General features: G+C 38.2%; 1 protein-coding gene across 4 annotated transcripts in view; it reads left to right on the top strand.

The window, feature by feature from the left end:
* Positions 1–13,470, top strand: part of LPP (LIM domain containing preferred translocation partner in lipoma) — a 680,491-nt gene that overhangs the window by 417,462 nt on the left and 249,559 nt on the right. For all 4 annotated transcript variants that reach the window (XM_047788612.1, XM_047788637.1, XM_047788629.1 and 1 more), the window contains one exon: positions 71–763. In XM_047788612.1, coding sequence (XP_047644568.1) covers positions 71–763 — 693 coding nt within the window. The remainder of the gene's footprint in view (positions 1–70; positions 764–13,470) is intronic.

Below are 13,470 nucleotides of genomic sequence, written 5' to 3' on the forward strand. Positions count from 1 at the left end.
TTTTATGTATTTTTATTTTCCATTTTCAGCAATCCTTGTCTTTTTCTCCCTTTTCTCTCTCCCGTTTTAGGGCTCTACTAGTTCAGCAACAGCTTCTCCTCCAGTCTCCACTCCTGTCACAGGACATAAGAGAATGGTCATACCAAACCAACCACCTCTGACAGCAACCAAAAAGTCTACATTGAAACCACAGCCTGCACCCCAGGCTGGACCCATCCCTGTGGCTCCAATTGGAACACTAAAGCCTCAGCCTCAGCCAGTCCCAGCCTCTTACACTACGGCATCCACCCCTTCAAGGCCTACATTTAATGTACAGGTGAAGTCGGCTCAGCCCAGCTCTCATTACATGGCTACCCCTTCACCAGGACAATTTTATGGCCCAGGGCCAGGGGCCCAAGGCTATAACACTCATACAGTTCCTATGTCTGCGCAGGGTCCCCCTCCTTCTGCACGAGGAGGCATGGATTATGCATTTATTCCACCACCAGGACTTCAGCCTGAGCCTGGGTATGGGTACGCCCCGAACCAGGGACGCTATTATGAAGCCTATTGCCCAGCAGGGCCTGGCTATGGGGGCAAAAGTGACTCTGATCCTGCCTATGGTCAACAAGGTCACCCGAATGCCTGGAAGCGGGAACAAGGGTATGCTCCTTCCGGAACAGGGAACCAGAACCCTGCTGGGATGTATCCAGTTGCTGGTCCCAAGAAGACCTACATCACAGATCCTGTTTCAGCACCTTGTGCACCACCACTGCAGCCAAAGGTAGGGAACACAGCAATGGGAATAAAGGGGAACCTATCTTGGCCTGCCTTCCTCATAAAGCAGATTCTAAGGCAACCTATATGTGGTTCTTTTATTTTTTTAAAAAAGTACAGTCCCAGGGAAGTGCATGAAGGGAAAAGGAGAAGATGCTATCTGGGGATATGGGTATTTGTTACCAATATGGCTTCTGTTTAGTATCATGTGCAACTAATTGTTCCATCTTGGACCATATTCCAAAAGATCATATGAACTGTAGCAGGTCAGAACAGTGTATTCAGGGAGAGGAAGGATAAATAATTTATCTTCTAGCTCTTGTTTCTTGTTGGCCAAAACTTCCTTTTGTGGACCAGAGAGCTCTCACACTTAGATTGTTGTATTTACTTAGACACTATTTAGATCTGAAGTATCTGGTGCCTGAGCAGAGACTGGAAATCCCCAAATATGGAGATGATAGGTGTGTGTGGCAACATGAGATGAGCTGCAGTCAGGTTGGGCTTATGTGAAGGTGGTAAAACCCAAACAAAGTTGGTATCATGGTGAGTGCAAGGGAAGAACAAGTGGAGAAGGGCCCAGAAGACAGGTGAGGTTAAGGGCATTTAAGGTAATGCCCATACCTTGTATAGTTTTCTTGGGAAGGGGCTACAGTATAATGGCACTTATTACCCCTTGCTTACCCACTTTAATAATCCTCCAGGGAGAATATAACCCTCAAACCTTTAACCCTATTATGCACCTTAAAAATCATTTATAACAGTGGTCTTTTTGTTGTTTGATTTAATTTCAAGCATGTATGTTTTATGTCAACATGTTCAGTTACTTCCTGTGAATAGTAAGATAACACTAAACACACCTACTCATCTAAAACTTGTAGTTTTCATGAGTACTAGAACCAGCATGATGATATTTCCTGTTATCATGAAAAGAGGAAACAAAGAGAGTTACTTGGAAGGAGCAAGATAGGGAAAAAATTCTAGTTTCTAGCCATTCTGTTAAAACCAAAACTTCCCTTCCCTTTACTTAGATATGTAAGAAATCAGACATTCAAAAGCCCTTGATTAGCTAGAAGTTCAGTGGCAATTTGGGGGAATATATTGGGTAGAAGATTGGGCTATATATTTTTTTAATTCTTTATACATTGAGATTGTCAATTTCTAGGCACATAGGTTCAAATTTTCAATATTATAACAAAAATCAGGGAGGTTCTTACTCTCCAGGTAGGGAGTTTACCAAATTACTATTTTCACATGAAAGCATCTGCTCTTTTAATGGTTCAGATGAATTTTATGTTCTTTAGAGGAAAAGAACCCTTCCAAGCAGCTGGAGCCTGTGGGTAGCTGGAGGCATCCGTCAACCTCATGAATGCCCATTACATTAAAGTGGACCAGCCATGTTCATTTTCCAACATAAAGATTCCAAGTTAAAATGTTAAGTGTTTTTGAAACATTATTCTTGGAAGGGCTTTCTTTCCAAAATCTCTATATGCAAAGAAATGTTATTAAGGGCTTTTTGTTTTATTTTTAAAGTAAATATTTCCCCAAATAGCCACGCTGGACAGCCTTGCCCTTTGTTAACATTGCAGTGTATTTGCATTAGTCCCTCTTGGCCCCAAAGCAGTGGGTTCGGGGAAAAATGGGCTCATTCAATTTGACCTCACTTTAGTACAAGCACAACAAATTTTCCTACAGAAGAGTGAAAGTTTAGGTTGGGGCAATAGCCATCAATATTTAAGTTTAAGTAGGTATGCGGTTTTTCTCTATCCAAAGCAGCCTGACTGACAGGATGGCTAAGTGATGTTCCTAAGGGAAGGAGACGGGTCCTGAGTTGTTTAAGGATCATATTATCTGACCTGGGCAAACAGACATGAGACATAGCAAAAGTATGTCTAGGTGGAGAGAATGATCTGGTAAGAAGTACTGAGCCAGTCTTTGAGTTTCCTGTTTTCCAGTCATGTCACTGGGCACTCTGGCTCATCCCTCTTCAACATTTGGAACCAATCCAGTGGTATAGTAAAAAGGATCAGCATCCACTACAAGAGCTGGATTTAAGATGTTAGGTCCAGATACATCACTAGCATTTGATCAATCTACTCAGGGTGACAGAATGAACTTATATTAACCCCTCTCTAGTAAGGGATTATTATTCAGAATGATCTATTACATTATTAAGGATTCTAAATATCAGTGGATTTCGTGTCATTTCTTGAGGATTTTGAAATATTTGTTTTTCAACAGTGTCATGTGTTTTAACATCATATTGTACATTTAAAACATGAAAATCAAATCATTTACTTTTTGCTGTGATTATTAAGGAGAGTGGTTAGAGGTTGATATTTAGCCATCTGTCTGTGTTTTGGGAAAGGGGAAAGAGGCTGATGAAGCTACAGATATCGTCTGTGTGTGCAGTGGGAGCATTGGTGGATGAAGGGGTAGGCTCTTTCACAGTTGGTCTTTGAGTAGAACACTGCTGTATTCAACTGCACCTGTGCACAGAGTATCTTATTGTCCCAAATATTGACTTTACTTGGCTTAGTGATGTGACTCCTGCCTTGAGAAATGAGCTCCAAGTTCTAACCCCAGTTCCTCCCTTGGCATTCTTCTTTCAGCTTGAGGAAAGCCTCTAGACTTCTTTATGTCACGCTCCCAACCTCAGTGAAGTGGAATGTCATCTTCACTAATTAATTAATGATTGCAAAGGGCTCGGAAATTTCCAAGAGCTGAATAATTGCCAAGTGAGGACTATTCAGCTTTTTCCCTGGCTTTCATTTATTTCCAATGTTTTAGTCCTTGATGGAAAACTTACCTCCATGCCCTAAAACAATTATCTTTTGTTACCTTGAAAGGATCTTAGGAATTTAGCATTTAACCTGTCAAGGAAAAAAAAAATTTTTTAAATGAAAGAAAGAAAATCTCTTTTATATTTTATATGAGCCATTTTAATTTTTCTATGCCATGATGTAATATAAAAGAAGAAATCAAAGAAGAGAAGAAGAAAATAGAATGAAAGTAAGAAAAGAGGAAAATAAGGAGTTCCCGTTGTGGCACAGTGGAAACAAACCCAACTAGTAGCTATGAGGATGCAGGTTTGATCCCTGGACTCACTCAGCGGGGTTGAGGATCCGGCGTTGCCCTGAGCTGTAGTGTAGGTCACAGACGTAGCTTGAATCCCATGTTACTGTGGCTGTGGCATAGGCTGGCAGCTGCAGCTCCAATTTGACCCCTAGCCTAGGAACTTCCATTTCCCACTAGTGCATCTCTAAAAAGCAAAGAAAGAAAGAAGGAAGGAAGGAAGGAAGAAAAGAAAGAAAAGAAAAGAAAAGGGGAAAATAAAAAGGAAAGGAAAGGAAGAAAAGAATGAAGAAAGAAATGAGACCAAATCAAAACCAACAAGGCCTAGGGATCATGATTATATTTGAGCACTGAACTACATGCTATGGTAGATCATAATGTGTTTCCTGGACCATCTGAGCTGATTTCCTTGAAAATATTGTTATAAGAAATCTTTATAAGAGAAACATTCCCTTCTCACTGGAAATCCTTATAAAGACACAGTGGAATCTGTTCCTTTTTTTTACTATTTTATAAAAGCTAGTATCTGCTAGTTGTGCTGCTGTTCACAGAACTCTTGTTCTGTGCATTGTCTTCACATCCCCTTGAAGTAGGATGTATATTTTCTTCAATATTCGGATAAGGTGAGACAGCTTGAAAGCCCCAGAGCCAGGACCTGGAGGCAGCCATCACTTTCAGGTCCACAGTGCCAAGAAGCTTTAGCTTCCACTTCCTTGTCCTAAACCGAATCTGTCAGCCTTGGCTCTGTCAAAGAGGCAGGTATTTGCTCTGCAATGTGTAAAAAGCTCTTGAGCTATGCATCTCAGGAACTCTGTGGAGGCCCACCTAGTATGAGGGTGAGGTTACATTCTTGGAAAGTCCTTCAGGAAGATGAGACCTTGGAAATCAAAATGTTATCTCTTGATAAATATAACACAAAGTTTTTTTCCTATCCAGAGTTAGAAGAGATTGCTGCTGTTCGTATCTCTGTGTGTTTAATGGGTCAGAGAGGAAGGTGAAGAAAAGAAACCACCAGGGTCAGTACTGAAGGGTCTCCAAAACCTGTGAATTGATCAGATTAAGAAAATATTTGAGAATGTTGGAGTTCCTGTTGTGGCTCAGTGGGTTAAGAACTCAACATGATCTTTATGAGGATGTGGGTTCGATCCCTGGCCTCACTCAGTGGGTTGAGGATCTGGCATTGCTTCAAGGTGCGGCATTGGTTACACAGATACAGCTCAGCTTCGACCCCTAGCTGGGAAACTTCCATGTGCAGCAAGTACAGCCATAAAAAGGAAAAAAAGGAAAGAAAGAAAGAAAATATTTGAGAATGTTGATATGGTATCATTCAAATATTCAAGTAATATCAAAATACTTAAAATTTCTTTTATTTTAGAAAAGAGAAGGATATATATATTGGGTGTCCTGCAGAGAATTGGTGGCATTTGGGAGAAAACTATCTTTCTGGTAATTCCTGTACTAAATATCTCAATTCCAGGGTCAGAGAAACAAAGAGGATGAGATGATGGGGAGAGGGATGGATGAAGATATATATAGGTCTTAGGTCAGGTGCTAATAATACCTAGGTCTGTGTAAAGTTCAGGATGGAAGATATTGCTTGAGGAATACAGTGACAGTAATAGTCATTCCCCTTTGTACAGGATTTTTTACAGCTTCCATCGTGCTTTGTGGACCTCACAAAATCCACGAGAGTTAAGCACAGATAGAGGTTTTTTCCTCTCTTTTACACTGATGGGGATTCAAAGGCCCAGTAAAGAGACTCACTGATCTGAGGTTATAAGTAAAGTGCATAGGCCAGCTCTAATGCCGGGTTGGGTTTTCTGAAGGTTGGCCTCATGCTTTCTACCTGGTGAACTGTGGGGCTTGGTTTGGTGTTTGGATGAAATGAAGGCCACATCAGCATCACCAGCCACTACATGTGGCTCTGCCATGGCTCATGGCAGACATGTCTTTGGACTCAGGCAGTGGTGGTGCTGTGTCATGAGGTCAACAGCAGAAGGGAAAGCACCAGTTAAAACCCTTTGGGGCACCCGGACTCAGCACATGGGTCTATGCTTCCTCTTCCGCATCACCCACATACGACTTAGCCCAGTCTTCCTACCTTCACAATATCTCAAATCTGTTTACCTATCTAGATTCCCCTTGCTGCTCCCCTGGTTCAGTTGTCGCCATTTCTCACCTGAGCCATTGAAATGGCCTCTTAATAGGTGTCTCCACCTCTAGTCACTCTCCATACTCATTCATCCTACATGTGCTACAAGATTAATCTTTGTACCCACCCTAAAATTCTGCCCTTATCACTAATTGCCTTTATTTCAAAAACCTTCAGAAATTCCCCAGTTATGGGATGAATTGAAACTGTAGTCTCAATTTCCAGTTTCATCTTCCTCTTTAAGTTTCCCAGATTTTAGCTATGAACTTATATTCCTAGTTATTTCTCATCTCTATAGCTTTTGTCATGGAGCTCCTTTTTCCTAGAATGCCTTCCCAGACTTTCATCCACATAAATATTTGCATATTCAATGTGACCCATTAAGACCTAGTTCAAGTATTAATCTGTCTTGTTAAGCCTTCTCTTTCTAAAATTAATTTGTGCATTAATCATGTTCTCTGTGGAAATTTTCACACTCTTACTGTACTAGAATAATTTATGTATCTGTCTTCCACCAACCTATGCCTCAGCATATATTAGACTCTAGGATTTAGGGGACAGAGATGGTATCTGGACAGTTTTCCTCCGGAGTAACTAAGACAGTGCATAATACCTTCTTGTTTAATGAAGGTCCTTGAAGAAACTTCTTATGTGCTATTGAAATAAGGAGTAAGCCCTGCTTTAGAACTTAGCAGATTGTTCATCAAAATGCTAAAGCAAACCTACACCACCAAATCAACTTAGGTGACCTCGGTAACACATGCATTGTCACATTAGCAACTCAGTATCCAAAGTGGCCAGATAATTTTGCATGTTCAATATTTCACTAGCATTTTATAATCCTTCTGGGATACGTATGTGTACGCTGTTATATACACAGTGGGTTTTTTGGTTTTGCTTTTGTTTTGTTTTTTACTTTCTGCATTTGCCACATGTCCACAGAATTAGTTATTAATGTTCTTTGATCACCTTTTTTTTTTTTTTTGGTCTGCACCCACAGCATATGGATGTTCGCATGCTGGGGGTCTAATCGGAGCTGAAGCTGCTGACATATGCCACAGCCACAACCAGATTTGAGCTGCACTTGCAACCAACACCACAGCTCACGGCAACACCAGATCCTTAACCCACTGAGCGAGGCCATGGATCAACCCTGTGTCCTTATGGATACTAGTCATACTTGTTTTCGCTGAGCCAGGGCGGGAGCTCCTCATCACATTTTGAGGTTCAATTTATATACAATAAAATGTGCCCATTTGAAATGCACAAGGCAGTGAGCCTTTGGCAAATGTATGCATCTGGGTAACCACCATCACAATCAAGGTAGAGAACATTTCCAACTACCCAATGGAGCTCCTCAGGCCTTGTTGCAGTCAGCCCCCTTCTTCTTTCTAAGAGATTATTTTCCCCCTTCTGAAATTCCATGTAAACAGAATCATATAGTATACACTCTTGCATCTAGGCTGTTTTTACTCACTATAAATTGTTTGAGGTTTACTTATGTATATATCTATTGTATGGATGTGTAACCATTCACTTGTTTGCAGGCGTTTTTGTTCCTTTTTAATTATGATAAAGCTGCCATGAGTATTCATGTACATGCCTTTGAATGAACATAATTTTTATTTCCTAGCAGAGGAAATCCTGGGTGTGTGGTAACTATTTGTCTTCACAAGAGACTACCAAAATGTTTTCCTAAAGGTCACATTTTACATTTTCACCAACTAGGTATGAGAACTCAAGTTGCTCCCTAATCCTGCCAACACTTGATATTGTCAGCTTTCTTTTTTTTTCTTTCTTTTTTTTTTTTTTTTTGCTTTTTAGGGCCAAACTTGCATCATATGGAGGTTCCCAGGCTAAGGGGTGAATTGGAGCTACAGCTGCAGGCCTACGCCACAGCCATAGCAATGTGGGATCTGAACTGCATCAGCGACCTACACCACAGCTCATGGCAACACCAGATCCTTAACCCACTGAACAAGGCCAGGAATCAAACTTGTATCCTCATGGATACTAGTTGGATTAGTTTCCACTGTGCCACAATGGGAACTCCTACGTTTTCCTTTGGATTAACAATGTGGAACATTTATTATCCATGCACTTATTGGCCATTTGTTCATCTTATTTTGTAAAGTGTCATCAAATTTTTGGTCCATTTAAATAATTGGATTGTTTCTTTTTATTGTAAAAGTAAATTATGTATTCTGATTGAGTCCTTAGATGTATACATTGCCAATATTTCTTCCAAGTCTCTGACTTGACTTTTCATTTTCTTAATGTTCTTTTCCAAGAGTAGAAGTTTTTTTTTAATTTTGTCGAAGGTCAGTTTGTCACTTTTCTATAGGTTATGCTCTCTTTCTTTAGATATTTTTACCTCCTCATGGTCACAAGGATTTTATTCTATGTTTTCTTCTAGATGTCTTACAGGTAAATTTGAGAATGTAATTCACTTCAAGTTCATTTTTGTGTATTGTGTAAGGTAAGGGTCAAAGTTAATATTCCTCCGTTTTTCTCCATCATGACTTGTTGAGAGACTCTGTTTTTCTGTTAAAATATCTTGACACCCTTAACAAAAATCAGTTGCCAGAACTGTGTAGGTCTATTTGGACTATCTACTCTATTCCATTAGTTTATGTATCTATCCTTAGGCCAGTGCTACACTATTTTGATCACTGACTTTTAGAAAAGATTTTGATATCTGCAGTTTGAGCTTTCTATCTTCATTCTCTTTCAAAAGTGTTTTGATTATTCAAAGGCATTTCTATTTCCTTACAAATTTTAGCATCAGTTTACCAATTTCCACAAAATTGCTTGCTGCAATTTCAATTGAGATCTTCTTGAGTCTATAGATGAATTTGAAAAGACAATTGAAGTAATATTGAATCTTCCAAATCATGAACATGATATATCTCTTATTTTATTTATGTTTTTATTAATTTCTCCCAACCATATATTGTAATTTTACCCATATTTTCTTAATTTGTTTCATATTCTGGATGCTACTATAAATAGTATTTTTAAAAATTTTAAATTTGTAGCCATTTTTGTGGTATATACAAATTCTATTGATTTTTGTATATTGACCATGCATCTTATGAACTCTTTAAATTTAACAGTTTTACTAGCTTCTTTAAGACTCCTTAGACTTTTATACCTTATCATTTCATCTGCAAATAAATTATTCATTCTGTTGTTTATTTCCTTGATGGATAAGTCTATCCATCAGCTTTCTATGTTTGGAAGATTTGCCTCTTGATTGAAGAAGAGACAGTTGAAATTGTAAGACATCAAAGTTATCTTCAGAATCACAAGGTTATAATCCTTTAAAATTATAGATAAGAAAACCAAAGCTGAAGACTCAATGACTTGAGTTAATTATATAGCTCGTAAGTGGCACATTTGAATAGAAAACTAATACTTTTTTCTAAATCACAATTCCTCTCTACATTGGTTCAAGATCAGTGAGATCAGAAGTAAAAAGGACCTTTAAAAGGTCAAAATATTGTCAAAGAAAGCTAATACCCTGGCCATTGACCTCCATACCAGTTCTGTAAGTCCTCTTAAAAATAGAAAATGATGGCCATTCTAGTGTTCCTACTGTTCCTAGGATTAGTTCTTAAGGTCTATATGATAATAACTATCAAATGACTCTAACAATATGTAATGTTTAAAGAGTATAATTGTTTAAGAGTATAATTGAGAGAATACATTTCAGTTTGCCCATGGATCCATTGATATGTCTCTCTAGGAGTTTCCTTACCTTCTTGGCCAACTGCAGTCATCATGCCCTATTTAAGAGGAGAAACTATAGTTGTTCTCCTCTCCAGCAAACAAAGACTCTTAGACCACTATTGATATATAATTATCAGGGTTGAATATAAAAACTTTGACAGATATAACATACAGAGTATTGGGAAGTATCTCAATTTGAAAGGCTAATAGTTGACTTTCCAAAGGTGACATTGTCCTGGAAATACTTACTTGTTAAGTTAGCTCTTTGATTTTATGGAATATGGAAAAAACAGCTTTCAGATATACTCTTAGTAAATAGTATGGTGTTTGCTCTATTTCATCTCTGGAATTCAGTGAATGTTCTTCAGAAAGTACAACTTGCGGAGTTCCCGTCGTGGCGCAGTGGTTAACGAATCCGACTAGGAATCATGAAGTTGCGGGTTCGATCCCTGGCCTTTCTCACTGGGTTAAAGATCCGGCATTGCCATGAGCTGTGGTGTAGGTGGCAGACGTGGCTCAGATCCCGCGTTGCTGTGGCTGTGGGGTAGGCCAGCGGCTATAGTTCCGATTAGATCCCTAGCCTGGGAACTCCATATGCCACAGAAGCGGCCCAAGAAATGGCAAAAAAAAAAAAAAAAGAAAAGAAAGAAAAGAAAAAAGAAGAAAATAAAACTTGGTTTATTTCAGAAGGCTACTTAATTAAATAACATCTTAAATTATATAATAATAACATTTAGCATTTTTATAACTCCTTACAAAATTTACTAAACATTTTCCTGTATGGGGAAAACTCAGTGATGTGTCTGAAGGCAACCTGCCTGGTGTCATACCATACCCAACATCTGAGGGAGGATGAGATCTTAGGTTTTCTGACTACCAGCCCACTGTTCTTTCCACTCTGTGACTCTCGCCTTCATTCATAGCTGTCTATGTTTACTTGTGTTAGCTTATTATTCAAACATCAAATATTCCTTGGGCTCAGCAGTGTAGGAAATAAAACTTTAGAGTTATATTTCTGGGACACAACGTGTATTTAACATTGGAAACCCACGATTCAGTCAACTTTATATTAAGAGTCCAGGAGCTGAAACTATACACTGAATATAAGTTCTGGATAACAGACCCCCTTTTATTCTGTCTTTATAAGTATTTAGTATATTTATGGCTCAAACATAGATATCTTGTTTATTTTTGATGTACCTTTAGGGATTATTATGAAATGGTTGGATAAAATTATATGTGTGCTTTCTATTCTTTATGAATCTGTTAGCTAAGCATATTTTTCATGGTGCATACATGCAATCTTTAACATAAATTTGATAGAGTTACTATAAAGATGATATCTATAATCTTTACCAGATGATACTCCATTTTTAATCCTGCTATTTATTCCTTCCAAGAACACAAAGTATTAGGTCAGCTCTCTGAGACAGCTAATCCTGGTGATCCCTGCAGAGGCAGGGAAATTGCTTGTGACCAGCAGAAAACCAGAGAATAGTTAAGGAAGGCTGGCAGGAGCATATGGGGTAGGGTCCAGCCCACTGCAGCTCATGGGCCAAATCTCACCTGACACATAGTGTTATAAATAATGTGTTATTTTAAGTTTCACCATGCTTACTGGCTTATATATTAATTATGGTTGCTTTCACACTTCAACAGTAGAATTGAGAAGGTGCAACAGAGACTTCAAAGCCCACAACATTTACTATATGTCCCTTTACAGAAAAAGTTTAAAAAGTTCCTTATCTAAAATTTGGAAATGACTTTGCAAAATGTAGGTTCTCATTAAAATAGCTCGAATATTTTTCAACTGTTTTTTTCTTATCCAGTATATCCTACATTTTGAGCTGGCGGTTGTTTGAGGGGAGGGAAGAATTAAATATCAAGATACCAAATTAACCTGCTACTTGCAAAATTGCTTCTACATCCCTCTTGTTTCTCCCATTTAGTCAACCACATTTTAACCCTCAAGAACTATCTGTAACAAACTTATGTTTACCAAAGGGGACAGGTTTGGGGGAGGGATGGACTGGGGGTTTGGGATTCGCATGTGCCTGCACGCAGTGACTGGCCAACAGGGACCTGCTGTATAGCACAGAGAACTCTACCCAATGTTCTAGGATAATCTATATGGGAAAAGAATCTGAAAAAGAATGGATCTGTGTATAACTGAATCATTTGTTGTACAGAAATTATCACATCATTGTAAATCAACTATACTTCAATAAAATTTTTAAAAAAGAACTACTTCTAATATTAACTGCTTGAAGAAGCTTGACCATTCACCCAATCCCCACTTATTAGTCTTTCCTCTGAATTTTTTTCATGGCATCTTTTATTCCTTTCTCATAGTGTGCACCTTATTGGATATTTTAAAATAGGTAATGAACTTTATTGAGATATAATTCATATGTAATAGAATTTACCCATTTTAAATGTACAATTCTAGTAGTAGTAGCAGTAGTTGTTGTAGTAGTTGTAGTCGTATTTAGTATATTCAAAGAGTTATGCAACCATTATCATGATCAGTTTTCTCATCCCAGAAAAAAAAAAAATCTCCTTACCCATCAGCAGTCATCTTCATTTCTCTCAAAATCTCCAGTCCACAATAACTAGTAATCTAATTTCCCTATCTATAGATTCACCAATTGTGGACATTTGGAATTATACAATATATGGTCTTAGTTATTAGATTCTTTTTTTTTTGCCTCTCCCAGGCATTTGAAACATTTTTATGGAGATATAATCAACATACTATTAAACTACACTTTTGCAGGGCATGACTTGATTTTTTAATATTTAAACACTACCTACCACTACCTCAAGCCATCACCACAATCAGGAAGTGAAGACATCACTATAATCAAGATAGCAAACATATGTTTCACTCCTTAAAGTTTCCTCTTGCCTTTTTATAATCCCTCTCCCATTCCCTTTTCCCCATCTTTATTCCCAAGAAAACAGGGATCTGCTTCTGTCACTCACTGTACATTAGTATGCATTTTGTAGAATTTTATAGAAATAGAATCACACAGAATGTATTCCTTTGTTCCTGGCTTCTGTCACTCAGCCTAGTCATGTTGAGATTCACGTTTGTTGCCATGTGTTTCAGTGGTTCACTCCTTTTTATTGCTGAGTAGCATTCTGTTGCAGATTATGCCATGGTTTGTCCATCCATTCAGCTGTTGATGAACCTTCGAGTTGTTTCTTCTTTGAGCCTATTACAAATGGATCAGATATGCTCAGTGAATGCAGTGTAGTGTGGACATATATGCTATTCTTTCTGGGGCAAGTACCTCAGAGTAGAATAGCAGGATCATATGGTGGGTATATGTTTAGCTTTTTCAAAAACTACTATATTCCTTTCCAAGGTGATTATACCATTTTACATTCCCACCAGCAGAGTATGGGATTCCCAATCCCTCCGTATCTTTGACAATACTTTGTATTCTCAGTCCTTTTCATTTTAGCCATTGTAAAAGATGTGTAGTTGCGTTTCATTTTTTAAAAATTTTATTGAACTGTAGTTGACTTAAAATTTTGTGTTAGTTTCAGGTGTACAGAAAAATGATTCATTATACTATCCATTCTTTTTCAGATTCATTTCTCATGTAGGTTTTTACATAATATTGAGTAGATATCCATGTTCTATAAGTAGGTTCTTGTTACCTGTCTACTTTATATATAGTAGTGTGTATCTGTTAATCCCAACCTCCTGATTTATCCCTTTCCCCTACCACGTTTCCTCCTTGGTAGCT

This window comes from Phacochoerus africanus, chromosome 1 (assembly GCF_016906955.1).
Source record: "Phacochoerus africanus isolate WHEZ1 chromosome 1, ROS_Pafr_v1, whole genome shotgun sequence".
NCBI classification, from domain to species: Eukaryota; Metazoa; Chordata; class Mammalia; order Artiodactyla; family Suidae; genus Phacochoerus; species Phacochoerus africanus.